Below are 13,224 nucleotides of genomic sequence, written 5' to 3' on the forward strand. Positions count from 1 at the left end.
AACCCCACAGGGGGGAGCGAACCCCCAAAGACACACACTTCAGAGGCATCGTCCCCAAACCTCAATGTAATGGCCTCTCGATCTCGCTCAGGGGTGATACTTCTGGTCCCAGAATTTGAGGCTCCACAATCCAGCCGCAACCCCACATGTGGGCTGGTCCCTTGTGTTGGTTCCCCACTGGGTGCACCAACCAGATCCCCGAAATCCCTTTCAGCCACTTCCAGGACCCTCCACCAGGGGGCGTGCCTCCTCCGGGTGATGGGAATCTCCAGCACCCGCACAGGGCAAACAAACCCCCAAGCCTCTAAGGGGCTTTCTCAGAGGGCGGGTACCCACAGAGAGAACGTCTAGAAACTTCTACAGCAACGTGACAGTTGATTTTTTATGTCATTTGAATGTAATCATAGTTGTTGTTGTTTTTTTAAATTGGGTCTTGTATTTTGGACTTTTTTTTTTTTCACCTTTTTTTTTTAATTTTTTTTTTTTTCTTCAACGTTTATTTATTTTTGGGACAGAGAGAGACAGAGCATGAACGGGGGAGGGGCAGAGAGAGAGGGAGACACAGAATCGGAAACAGGCTCCAGGCTCCGAGCCGTCAGCCCAGAGCCCGACGCGGGGCTCGAACTCCCGGACCGCGAGATCGTGACCTGGCTGAAGTCGGACGCTTAACCGACTGCGCCACCCAGGCGCCCCTTTTTCACCTTTATTGTATGTACTTCACAAGCGTATCCATCACAATGGACTGGGAGTTGAAAATATTAAAACAAACCTGGTCCTTCACTACAGATACCTCGAGAAGACCTTCCTTAAAGCACAGCGCCTAGCACACAGTAGGTGGCTCAAGAAACGATAGTCAAGACAACTCGATTGATTGAGCAGGACAAACGTTTCTCTCTCTCCGGTCTAGGACAAGAAGCCCTGACTCAGTGTGGCTCTCTCAGGGTGGGGGGCTCTCTCGGGGTGGGGGGCAGGGCTCGAGGGGCTGCCCCTGCTCACCTCGACCAGGCGGCCGGGGTCCAGGCTGGCCGAGTCCCTTCCCCGCCCGGGGCTGCCTCAGGGGCTCCCTCTCAAAGGTCCTCCTCGACTTCTGAGAGGCCTGTGATTCTGAGACCCGGAGGCCCCGTGACTCTGGGGTTCTATGAACCTCAGTTCTCGAAGATTCCTGGATGTTCTAAAGTCTGAGAGATGCCAAGGCTCCAGAGGCTCTGAGGGTGGCGAACCCTTTTATCGCAGCCCGTGTCCTTGTTTGGCACACACGGAACCGTGCGGGGCGCCCCAGGACATTTTGTCTCTTTCCCTTTGTTCTCTCTTCCTGTCCCCGCCGCCCTACCTGCTCCCCTATCTGCTGGCCCTTCCTCTGCCGAAACAGCTTGGGAAAAAGTCAAGGAGCCCTGGATGCTGAGGGAGGAGCACGGGAGAAGAGGGGGGAATGCGGAGGCTACCGGAGAACCCCAGGGCGACTGAAGGCAGGACTGGGGACAAATACGCGTGCGTGTGGGGGGGGGGGTCTGTGGGCCGAGATGGGGAGCTTGCACGGGGGTGGGGGGCTCACCTTCAGGTCCCTGTGTACAATGTTTTTCTGGTGACAGTAGTGCACAGCCGACACGATCTGGAGGGGAGAGCAGGGAGGGTCAGTCCCTCGAGACCCCGAACCCCGCGGCCTCTCTCAGACCCCTACTCACAACCGAGACCCAGGACCCCAGGCCTTCCCGAGGCACAGGCCACGCTCCGATTCGGTCACAGCAGGGAACGCCCCTGGGACCCGCGGCTGCAGGACTCCACTCAGACCCCCCAGACGGCCTCAGACACCCAGACACCCTCCCGGCAGGGGCGTCAGAACCGGGACACCACGGCCAGTGCCCTCCCGGCTTTCCAGAAACACACGTAAGAATGCTGCGTACCTGCAGAGAAACACTCGGCCCCAGCACACTCAGCACAGTCCCGGACCAACACCGCCCGCGCTCCACCCTTCACCCCTGTTGGCCAGACACCCCCTCAGCGTGTCCTTTCACCCACACACCCGCACGCCCGCCATCAGGCTATCCTCACACCTGGGCATTTGCACGCTCGTGGGCACCCAGCGGGCCACCCTCACTCCCACCCAGGCTGAAGCCCCCGGGGCCAGCGGTCAGCCCAGACCCGTGCAGAGCGCCCCGTCCCTCCTCCCCGGGGACCGAGGCACCGCGTCCAGCCCGGCCAGCAGCTGTGACCCCCCCCCCGCCCCCCCACCTGTCGGAACTTGGCTCGAGCTTCCTTCTCCTTCATGCGGCCGTGTGACACGAGGTAGTCAAACACTTCTCCTGCAGGGCAGAGGCCAAAGTGGGGTCAGCGAGGGGCGTGCGGGGCGCGGTGGGCAGGGCGGGGAGGGAGGCCTCACCGGCACTTGCGTATTCCATCACCAAGTACAGAGTTTTCTCCGTCTCGATCACCTCGAAGAGCTTCACTGCAATGACCGGGGAGGGAGGGGGTTATTCGGGAAGAGACGCACTCCCCCCAACTCCACCCACAGTTCTAACTATGCGTGTGCTAACCAGAACCCCCTCACTCGCGAACACTCAATGGCTCCCTACTGACGGCAACGTTTTCCAAACTCCTCAGCCCTACTTCACCACCTTTCCTACTTTCTCGCAAGAAAGCGGGCTCTGTGAGGCCAAGGTGTGTGTCTGTCTTCTTCACTGCCTATGCCTGATGTCCCCAGCCCCTGGCATAATGCAGCCACTCAATAAACACTTCCGAGTGAACAAACAAATGGATGAATAAATGCTGTGGCCCCATCCAGGCCAGGCCAAATCCTGCTTCTCTAGGTAAAGACCCCCCTCCCCCCTCTGCCTAACGATGACAACGACAGCGGCTGCTACCGATAATCAGACCAGCTCCCACAGTGCAGCTTTGAAGGAAGGGTTTCGAAGGCTCGATCTTATCCAATCCTCACAATGACCTTGAAGTAGGTCCCTTATCAGCCCCACTCCAGAGGAGGAAACTGAGGCTCAGGGGGGTGAAATGACTTGCCCAAGGTCACCCAGCCAGTGAGCAGCAATACTGCCAAGAGCAAACAGGTCTTTCTAACTGTTAGAACTGCCGGTTCTTCTGTCCCCTGACTCTCTCCTCTGCCAAGTGCCCCAGCTCATAGCCTCCGAGCCCATCCTCTTCCCCTCCTCACCGATGTTGGGGTGGTTTAGGCCCTTCATGATGCGGACTTCCCGGAACAGCTGGACACGGCCAAAACAGAAGAAAGAGAAAGATGGCGGTGGGTGGTTTCAAAGACTGTCTTCCCGACCTGTCCCCCCCCCTGCTCCCTCTCCCTGGGCCTCACTTTCTGCAGGCTGCTGGGGTTCAGCTGGGTTTTGTCGATGATCTTGATGGCGACCTGGAGGTGGAAGGAAGGGGGAAAAGATCAAAGTGCCGAGGGCTCTTGAGCTGGGAAAGGCTACCCCAGCTCAGATCACGCAAGGGCTTTTTTGTTTTTTTTTTTTAAAGTAACATCTACACCCAACGTGGGGCTTGAACTCACGACCCCAAGATCAAGAGCCTCACGCTCCTCCGACTGAGCCAGCCAGGTGCCCCTAAGTTTTTTGTTTTTGGCTTTTCTTAATTTAAAAAAAAAAAATTTTAACGTTTATTTATTTTTGAGAGGCAGACCATGAGCGGGGGAGGGGCAGAGAGAGAGGGAGACACAGAATTCGAAGTGGGCGCCAGGCTCCGAGCGGTCAGCACAGAGCCCCGACGCGGGGCTCGAACCCACAAACCGTGAGATCCATGACCTGAGCTGAAGTCAGACGCTTAACGGACTAAGCCACCCAGGTGCCCCCTTCGTTTCTTTTTTTTAAGTAGGCTCCACGCCCAACGTGGGATTTGAACTTAAGACCCTGAAGTCAAGAGTCGCATGCTCTCCTAACTGAGCCAGCCAAGCGCCCCAGCACCCCTTGTTCTAAAAGAGCTTTGAGGCAGTCACCATGGAGGAAGAATCAGAAAGTGATTAAACTCTCCTTATATTTATCTTGCAGTGTGGTTGATATTGAATTTGAATTCAATATTATTTTGAATTGCACTTTGGGGCAGAGCACCGTAAGTTTTTCAGTAGCGAGGGGCCAAACTCAGCTCTAGGTCTCTCGTTTCCCTGAAGGGTTTTGGGGCCTGGTCACCTCCAGATATCCTGGATTACAGAACCCTTCCCCCGGGAGATCCTGTTTCCTTAGAAGTCGGTCCTCTGAGAAGCCCCTGGAATCATGTTCAAGATCCACACGAGGGGAACAACACGTTCTCCGTGCGGGAGAGGGTCCGTTAGCTTTCCTCACATCCTCAAAAACGGGTTTTTAATTTTGTCACGCACTTTTTATGCCAGTATCGAGAGGATCATATGGTCTCTCTCCTCAAGTCTGTGAATGTGGCGAAGTACATGAATAAATTGTCAATTTGAAAAGAACTGTGTATTCCTGGGACGAACCGAGCTTTGTCATCACACAGCCTTCTTTAATGGATGTGCCCGCGTCTATCTGCTCCGATTTTGTTTAAGGTTTTTGTATCGATGTTCGCGTGTAAGGCCGGCCCGTCATAGTGTTCAGAGCCGGTTCTGACATTTTGGTCACTGTCCAGCTAGCACTTAAAATCGGCTGGGCAGCGGCATTTCTTTCCTTGGTCTCTGGAAGTATTGGCATAAAATTGGAATGTTTGGTAGAATGTGCCCATAAAACCAGTGGGGCCTGGTATCTTTTGTGTGTCTGGAGTAGATGGTGTGGGGGCAGGAAGAGAGTTCATCCGAGGCAGGAGAAATCGCTCCAGCCATGTTCTCTAAAATGGAGGTACAGAAGAGTCATACTCTCCTCCCAAGAGTGAGTGAGAGGCTTCATATCCAGATTACAAGGTCTGCGTGGGCCCTTTTGCAATAATGTTGCCATACTCCCAACACATGGCCACTCTTGGAGGGGAGGTGGGGAGACTCAGACTGTGCCTAACTGAGAATTCAAGGGGCACCTGGGTGGCTCGGTCAGTTAAGCATCCGACTTCGGCTCAGGTCATGATCTCACGGTCCGTGGGTTCGAGTCCTGCTTCGGGCTCTGTGCTGACAGCTCGGAGCCTGGAGCCTGCTTCGGATTCTGTGTCTCCCTCTCTCTGCCATTCCTCCACTCATGCTCTCTCTCTCTCTCTCGAAAATGAACATTAAAAAAAGAGAGAGAGAGGGGCGCCTGGGTGGCGCAGTCGGTTAAGCGTCCGACTTCAGCCAGGTCACGATCTCGCGGTCCGTGAGTTCGAGCCCCGCGTCGGGCTCTGGGCTGATGGCTCGGAGCCTGGAGCCTGTTTCCGATTCTGTGTCTCCCTCTCTCTCTGCCCCTCCCCCGTTCATGCTCTGTCTCTCTCTGTCCCAAAAATAAATAAACGTTGAAAAAAAAAATTTAAAAAAGAGAGAGAGAGAGAGAGAGAGAGAGAGAGAATTCAAGTTCTCGCGAGTTCTCATGAAGATTGCCGCGAGGTTCGGTGGAACCAAAGTCTACCAGTGAAACAGGGATGCTGTCCAGGTTTAGCCACAGAAGCCGTGAGAATTCTTAGAGCTACGACACACGGTTCTCTGCCTGCCATCTGAGAGTTCCCGACAATTCCAGGGATGATGACCAATATTTAATGAGTGCCGGCCATTAATGCGTCATCATCCCTGTTTTAAGGTGGGAAAACTGAGGCCCAGAGCTGGACAACGTTTACTCCGGAGTTGACAGTCTTCATCACCTCACACTCCCACACCTTTTTTTTTTTTTAAAGTAAACTCTAGGCCCAACGTGGGGCTTGAACTCAGGACCGGAGATCAAGAGTCACATGTTCTACCGGACTGAGCTGGCCAGGCGCCCCGCCCACATCGTTTTTACTAAACAGCATTTACTGTGGGCTAAGTCCTGGGCTAATAAGGACCTCAGGTACATTTAATTCCCACGGTAGCCCAGTTCTACTTGGATTGTTCTAGAAAAATCTGAGATGTCCTGACCTGCCCTGGAGAGAGTCCAGGGATGTACCTGAGGTCACAAAGCAGAGCGAGGGCCAAGTCTGACCTCGCCCCACCTCCCACAACACACGTGGGTGTTGCAGGGTTGGGCCGAGCCCCACCCATCCCCCCACTCACCTCTCGGCCAGTGAGGATGTGCCGGGCCAGCTTGACTTTGGCGAAGTTGCCCTTCCCGATGGTCCTCAGCAGGCGGTAGTTGCCCACGTGGGGCTGCTCCTCGGGACAGGAGGCGATAGAGTTCCGGCAGCGGGCACCCAGGGAGCGGCTGGACCAGGATGGTCCCTTGTCCGAGGAGCGGCCACTGCCCAAGGTGCCATGCTGGACGGCGGAGACAGAGTGTGAGCGGTGGGGCAGCGCCTGCCCGATCCCACCGTCAATGGCACCTGTGGGCCGGGGCGGTCGATGCCAGCCTTGGCCACCGGCCCCTTCGTGGTCCTTCTCAAACCCAGGCCCGAGAGAAGCACAATGCCTTTGGGTCCCCCCGCCCCCACCGCCTCTACAAACGGACGCCTCCAAGAACATAAACGCCCCCCAACTCTGCAGCAGCCGGGGGTCCCCGACATCAGGCCTCCTCCTCACCCCTCCCTGCGGCCTACCCCCAACTTCCTCTTCTAGTTGCTGAGACCACATAGTATTTTCTTCGAATTGCTGCGGCCCTCAACCCCAGTCCGGGTCCTCAATCTGGCGGCCACACCGGGCCCCAGGTCTCTCTCACTGCTCTTGACGTCCCAGGTCACCCATCCCCTCCCTGTCAGGCCCCGCAGCTCTGCTCTGAAGCCCATGAACAACATTTTATTCCCAGTTTACTGGCCCTAACATTTTCTTCCGCTCCCTATTTGCCCCAAATCCGACTTCAAACACTGTGACCAACAGTCCTTCATTCTGCCCTGACGGGCTAGCCCTGCACGGTCACCTTCCTTCCGTGGAAAACATTGTTGCTTCCCCCCCAACCCCAGCCGTCGCTCCCCCCACCCCCCACCGCCCTGGGAACCTCTGTGGCTCCATCCACGCCCTGACCGGCGGTCTCCCACGCCAGCCCTCCCATCTGGCCCCGATGTTCTGTTCCTGCCGTCCTGTCCCTCCTGGGCCTCTCCCCCGCAGGTCACTGCCTGCTCCGGGCTGCCCTGTCCTGATTGTCAGCCCCAGGGACTGTGCCTCCCTTTCAGCGCTGGGGCCCAGGGTGCAGGCGACGGAGGCAGCCAGAGGCCCGAGCCAAGGCGGCTCTGCTCAGACCCTGTGCTGCCCCCGTGCCCTTCCCAGGGCGGGGGTGGGAAGCAGGTGGACAAAGGGAGCTGAGGAAGAGAGAAGGCCAAGGACGAGGGCTTGCTGCAGGGAATCCGCGTGGCTACTTAACTAAGTGATGATGACCGCGATTTAATGAGCACTGGCCGTTAATGTGTCCTCATCGCCGTTTTTAAGGCAGGGAAACTGAGGCCCAGAGCTGGACAACGCTTACCCCAGAGCTGATGGCCTTCACCGTCGCCCAGCGCATGGACTCCCACTCCCACATCATTTTTATTCAGCAGCTTTTATACGGGCCACGGCCCGGACCAGGAGGCACCTCGTCTGCATTCAATTCCCACGCTAGCCCGGTGACCGCAGGACCCACCTCCTCATATTCCAGACAAGAAACTGAGGCTTGGGGAGAGAGGTGCCTTGTCAAGGTCACCCGATTCACTCACAAGAGGCAGGAAAGACAATGGTCCCCACGAGGGGCTGAAAGACCACCACCACTGCTGCAGCCCCAGCCACACACCGGCCGGCCGGCCGCCGTGTCCTCACCTGGGCCTCCCCCGTGCGACCAGTCATGATCCACATTCTCCAGACAGGGACCCCAAGGCTGAGGCAGGGTAAGTCCCTTGGCCAAGGTCACAGGGCACCGAAGCAGAGTGGCGGGGATTCGATGCCAGACCGGCTGGCTCCTGAGTGCCCAGCTCTTTCCTACCTCCTGCCCCTGTCGGCTCACAACCCCAGGTCTCCTCCCAGGGGAGGGAGGGTGGGAAGGGAGGTGGAGATCCTGGCTGATGAGGCCCCTGATCTCCACAGAGATAAGGGCTTGGAGAAGAAGAATCCCCATTAGGTGGCACCAGGGGAGCCAACTGGGGGTGGGCTGGCACCCCACTGAAGGCAGCACGCTGGAGGGACCCCTGCAAGGGGCAGCTGGGGCAGTAGGTGACAAAGCCCCCAGGGGCCGGGGGCGGGAGCTAAAATTGGCCGGCACCACCAGCTGGCCCGGCTCCCTCCCTCCCGCCCGGCTGGCGCCCCAACACCGGGCCCGTTGCTAGGGAACCTCCAGAGAGGCTGGGCGGTGGGGGGGCCTGGGACTTGGGGTGGGGGAGCGTGACCCCACACGGCTGTCGTCGTGGTAACTCGGGAGCAGGGGAGGAGCCCGCGACCTCCGATTCCAGAGGGAGAGGTGAGCCCCAGCCAGGGCTGACCAGCAGGACTTACAGACTAGTTGGGAGGAGAGGAGACAAGAGGACAGAAGGGGATTAGCCCTCTTCAAATGCCCACCGTGCACAAATCTGGACGAAAAAAGAGGAGGAAGCGTTCGGATGAGCCCCATTTTACAGATGAGGAGACCGAGGCTCACGGAAGTGAGGTCACTTGCCTGAGATCACACAGCGAGGGAGGGACAGAAACTAGATTTGAACCCATGCTTATCAGAACAATCAAAGTAACAATAACAGCACAGCTACAAGCGTGGTTTGCTCCCAGCATCTCTCGGCTCCTTAAAACATCCCTAACAGGGAGGTGCTATCATCAACCCTACTTAGAGATAAACCGAGGTCCTGAGCAGGGAGGGGATCTGTAAGCGCACGCGACAACCGATGACAGCCCCAGGTTGGGACTCCACGGCCCGTCTGACTCATGTCCGTAGTCACCATAGCAGTGAACATGTGTAGAGAGCATCCTATGTGCCGGGCTTCACCCATGGCATCTCGAATAATCCTCTGAGGGACTTGAGCATCCCCATTTTTCAGAACAGGAAACTGAGGCTCGGAGAAGACGACCCGGTAGTTTGAGGGCACAGTGTAAACCAGCTGGCAGAGAGTGCCAGCATTTGAACCCAGGCCTGTGGGCTCCCTGGCACTTCCTGAGTGACTTGGGGGCGGGGGGGAAGGGTGGGTATCTTATCGGAGACTCACAACTCCCAGGTCTCAGAGTACGACCTATTGTATGTGGGCTGCGGCACCACGGTATTGAGGGGATCTCTGTGAGGGAGGGTTTGGCAAGAGGAAGGGGCAGAGACAGATCTCTCTGGTGGAGATCTGGAGTGAGGGTGGCTGGGCGGCTGGCAGGCAGGGGTGTGTGTGTGTGTGTGTGTGTGTGCGCGCGCGCGCACGCACGCAGGGACCTGGCAGAGGTCTAAGGGAAAAGGGACAAAGACCCCAGCTGGGAATAAGTCTGGCATTGGTTGGTGGGAGAGGCTCTTTAGAAGGGCTGAGAGTAATCAGAAACTAGGGAGATGGGGAGGGGGGTCTCCCAGGATTGTTCTGGGCTGTGGTATAGGGACAGGGGGCCTGGGAAGGGTTAAAGCCATGGGGAAGTGGCACTCAGGGGCCAAGGTAACTCCTAGAAGTTAAAGAAGCGGGGTTTCTAGGAGCAGTCTTCAGAAGCAGAGAAAGGTCTCGGGGCATGCAAGTCCCAGAGGACAAGGAGAAGAAAGCCCGAGCCTTGGAGGGGGTCAAAAGGGCCTAGAAACTTGGGGAGGAGGTTTCCAACAGACAGACCTCCAAGAGAAGAGCTAAGGTCTTAACAGCTGAGGTCTTACAGCTAAGACCAGACCAGACGCTTTGAGTCCAGGAGTCTTCTGGAAGAAGGATCTGGGGCCAAGCCTTGTGGGCTGGGGGAGGCCTCCAAAGTTGAGGGGGCTTCCCTGGGAGGCCAGACACCCCCCCCCCACCGGACACACACACACAAGGAAGAGGGAGGCCCTGGGGCAGAAGAGATGGGGGGACCTGGAGATCAGTGGAAGGAGTGGTGTCCTGTGAGGAAGCTCCTGGCCTCGGAGGGGGTCAAGGGGGTCCTGGGGGTTTGGGGAGGGGGCTTGCCGGGAGCTGAGGAGTTGATACAGGCAGGATGAGGCCTGGAGTCAGACTAGCCCAGGGCCTAGAAATAGACTAGGCTAGGGGCCTGGAAGTTGGAGGCCAAGGCTGCCCGGGAGAAGACACCAGAGAGGGTCCAGGGGAGGGGGGTGCTAGGGGAGAGCCGGGGTACTGGGAATCCAGGGACAGGGCTGCTTGGAAGATAGGGACCAGGCCTGGGAGTGGAGAGACCTTGAACAAGCTAGAAAGGGCCCTGGGCCCAGGAAAGGTGGAAACCGGCTTCCTGTGAGGGGGTGCCCACAGAATCCGGGAGGATCCAGAGGGGCGGAGGGCTGAGAATGAGAGAAGGGGGGTTCCTGGGGAGCCCGGCACCCACATCCAGATGGGGAAGGCCGGAGCCAGAGGTGGGACTGGGCCCGGCCTTCCTGGGAGAGGGCCAGGGCCGGGCCTTGGGGTCAGGAGCCCTGCAAATCCTGGAGGGGGCGAGTTGTCGGATGCAGGCAGCCAGGAGGGGAAGGGGCTTAAGAACACGCGGAGAAGGGAGGGGCTCCTGGAAGGCAGGGGAGGGGGCTTCCTGGAGGGGAGAGACCCGAGCGGAAGCGGTCTGCAGAGGGACAAGAGAGGGGTCCCGGGAGAGGGGCGCCCGCAGGGGTCGGGCTGGGCTGGAGTGGGGGAGGGTCGAGAGGCCTGGAAGTCCGGGCCGGGGTCGGGAGGTGGCACGCTGGGCCGAGCCGGGGGAACGAAGGTAGGGGCTCGCGCGGCGCGGGGCACACCAGGACGAGGGGCTCGGCGGCTGAACCCGACCGGCGCTCCCCAAGGGGCCGGGCCCCACTCACCGTGTCCGAGTTCCGATCGTTGCCCGGGGCCAGCGCCGTCCGCGAAGACATTTTCTCCGGGTCCCGGGGGACTGGGCGGCCGGGTGGGGGGGGGGCGGGGGTCCCGGGGTCCCCTCTCTTCCCCTCCCCCCCCGCCGGCCTGGGGACGCGAGCTCAAAAGCTGGGTGCCGTGGACACCCGGGTTCGCGCCGCGGGAGAGGGGGCAGGGCGGGGAAGGGAAGGGGACGCCGAGGGTCCTAGTGGCCCCGCGCAGTGGCGGCCCGGGGCGCCATGGGGGCGGCGGGCAGACGGGCGGGCGGGGGCCGGGGAGGGGGCGCGGAGCCGGCCCGGGCGGCGGCGGAGGGAGGCGGTGGAGGGGCCGGGGAGGAAGGGACGTCAGGGGGAGGGGCGGGCAGGGCGGGGCCGCGGAGACCCCGCCCTCTGCCGCCGGCCCTTAAAGGCGCAGGCCCGGGCTAGCCGGGGGCTCCGGGGGCGGAGGCAGGTCTGGGCGCGTCGGTAGGGAGCGTGTTCTCACAGGAGAGCGGAGACTCACCGGAAGAGAAGGGGAGAGAAACGCCTAGGCAGAGCGCCAGAGACGCAGAGAAAGATAGAGAGATGCAGAGATAGAGAGACAAAGAGACACAAGGCTAGAGAGACAGAAGTAGGGAGACACGCAGACATACAAAGAGATGTAAAGGGAGCCAAAAGACCCGAGCGACTAAATAAATAAATAGATAAATAAATAAATAAATAAATAAAGGAGGGAGAAACAGGGAAAGAGAGACACACAGAGACAGAGAGAACAGAGACACAGAGAGCGACAAAGACTGAGAGACCCCCACACGGGGACGGAGGGAGAGGCAAAAGGAGACAAAGAGATAACACACAGAGACGCAGAGACCTGTGAAGAGAGCGGAGATAAAAAGACAAGACAGACCGAGGCAGAGAAGCCCCGAGAGACACGAACCAGACAGACGGCGGCGCTGTCCGCATTCTCCCTCCCAGCCCACCCTCTGCTCAGTCGAGGGGCCCAGGAAGTTCTTGGGAACAGAGCTGAGGGCGCTGGGGGCGTAGTGTGCCAGGCAGAGCCGCTGCCCAGGGCTGACCACGATCTCTAGCAATGCCGCCTCCCACCTCCCAGAAAACTCCAGAGCCCAGGCTTGTGGCTGCGGGCCCCTCTCCTGTGCACCCCAGCTGGGGTCTGAGGATTTCTCCGTATAGCTCTGTGACTCAAGGCAGGCATTGGCCCCTCCTTGGCCTCAGTTCCCCAATCTACAAAGCGAGAGCAAGGATCTACATGTTGCCTTCCTGGCAGGGCTGAAGCAGGTGCCAGAGAGCCCTGCGTAGGTATGCACCTGCCGGGTGCAGCTGCTGTCGGGAGGGGCAAGCTGAAACCAGAGGAGGGCAAGGGCTTCCCTGAGGTTCTGCAGTGGGGGCCACCCATCCCCTCTAGACTAGGGTGGCCTGAAAGAAAGAGGGGCATTGCACAGTCCTGCCCCCCCCCCCCGCCAAATCCCACAACCCTTGGATCGGGTCCATGCCCTGCCCCTGTCTGACCATCTTCTTGAGCCTCAGTTTGCCTTTCTAAAAGATGGGTGTGATGCTCACACCAGTGTGTTGGGAGTCAGCTCGAGCGAGCTGCCTGTTAAAGGCTCAGGAATTTTGGAACCGGTTAAGACAGCCATTATAAAAAATTAAAGTATGCAAACACGTAATTAAATAAATTACACTTAAAACAAAGGTAACAAATGCGCATCCCAACCTAATTATTTTACTACGTTTTGCTATTATCTGTGATCCTGCGGTCATTTACATCTATTGTGCCTTCGTAGTGAAACAACTGTCTAATGAGCTTCTGTGCATCTCTTCCCCCCAAAATGCTTTCACTGACATCACTGTGGCTTCACATCACTGAGTCCAAGCTTGGTAACTTCAATGAGCCCTGGCGGAACGATTGACACCATGGAAGACGGCAAACGCAGCAAATCGAGGCTCCCCACCCCCCCAACCCCCAGAGAGCAGGTTGTCAAACATTCATCAGCGTATCACCGGTTGATACTATCAGCTACGTAAACTCACAGAAGCTTCCTCTGTGCCCGGCTCTGAGCACTTTATTCTTTCTGCCACCTTGTGAGTTTGGACCGTCATTCTCAGCCCCACGTACACATGCTGAAAGGTTACGTGGCTGGTGAGAGGCAGGCTTGAGGTTTGAACCCAAGTGCTTCCAAACTCTGGAACTTGGGCTCTTAAGCACTATGGGCTTCCTGTCCCGGGACCATAATAGTAGCAACCTCAGTCTGCGGTAAGAGACTATGTATGTAATGACTACATATGTAAATGCTTCACATGGGAACATATTAGAACTTCGTAA

At 58.1% G+C, this 13,224-nt stretch overlaps 1 protein-coding gene across 2 annotated transcripts in view; it reads right to left on the reverse strand.

Annotated features, from left to right (window-relative positions):
* Positions 1-11,187, reverse strand: part of MARK4 (microtubule affinity regulating kinase 4) — a 31,207-nt gene extending 20,020 nt beyond the window's left edge. For both annotated transcript variants that reach the window (XM_047077843.1, XM_047077844.1), the window contains exons 1-7: positions 10,875-11,187; positions 6,107-6,307; positions 3,314-3,367; positions 3,161-3,209; positions 2,378-2,443; positions 2,230-2,300; positions 1,553-1,609 (exon numbers count right to left, since the gene is read on the reverse strand). In XM_047077843.1, coding sequence (XP_046933799.1) covers positions 1,553-1,609; positions 2,230-2,300; positions 2,378-2,443; positions 3,161-3,209; positions 3,314-3,367; positions 6,107-6,307; positions 10,875-10,925 — 549 coding nt within the window. In that variant the 5' untranslated portion in view covers positions 10,926-11,187. The remainder of the gene's footprint in view (positions 1-1,552; positions 1,610-2,229; positions 2,301-2,377; positions 2,444-3,160; positions 3,210-3,313; positions 3,368-6,106; positions 6,308-10,874) is intronic.
* Between the last annotated feature and the right edge of the window lie 2,037 nt (positions 11,188-13,224).

Source organism: Lynx rufus, unplaced genomic scaffold (assembly GCF_022079265.1).
Source record: "Lynx rufus isolate CCGP_SWC_20201006 ecotype Redwood Valley unplaced genomic scaffold, mLynRuf1.p SCAF_16, whole genome shotgun sequence".
In the NCBI taxonomy this organism is placed as follows: Eukaryota; Metazoa; Chordata; class Mammalia; order Carnivora; family Felidae; genus Lynx; species Lynx rufus.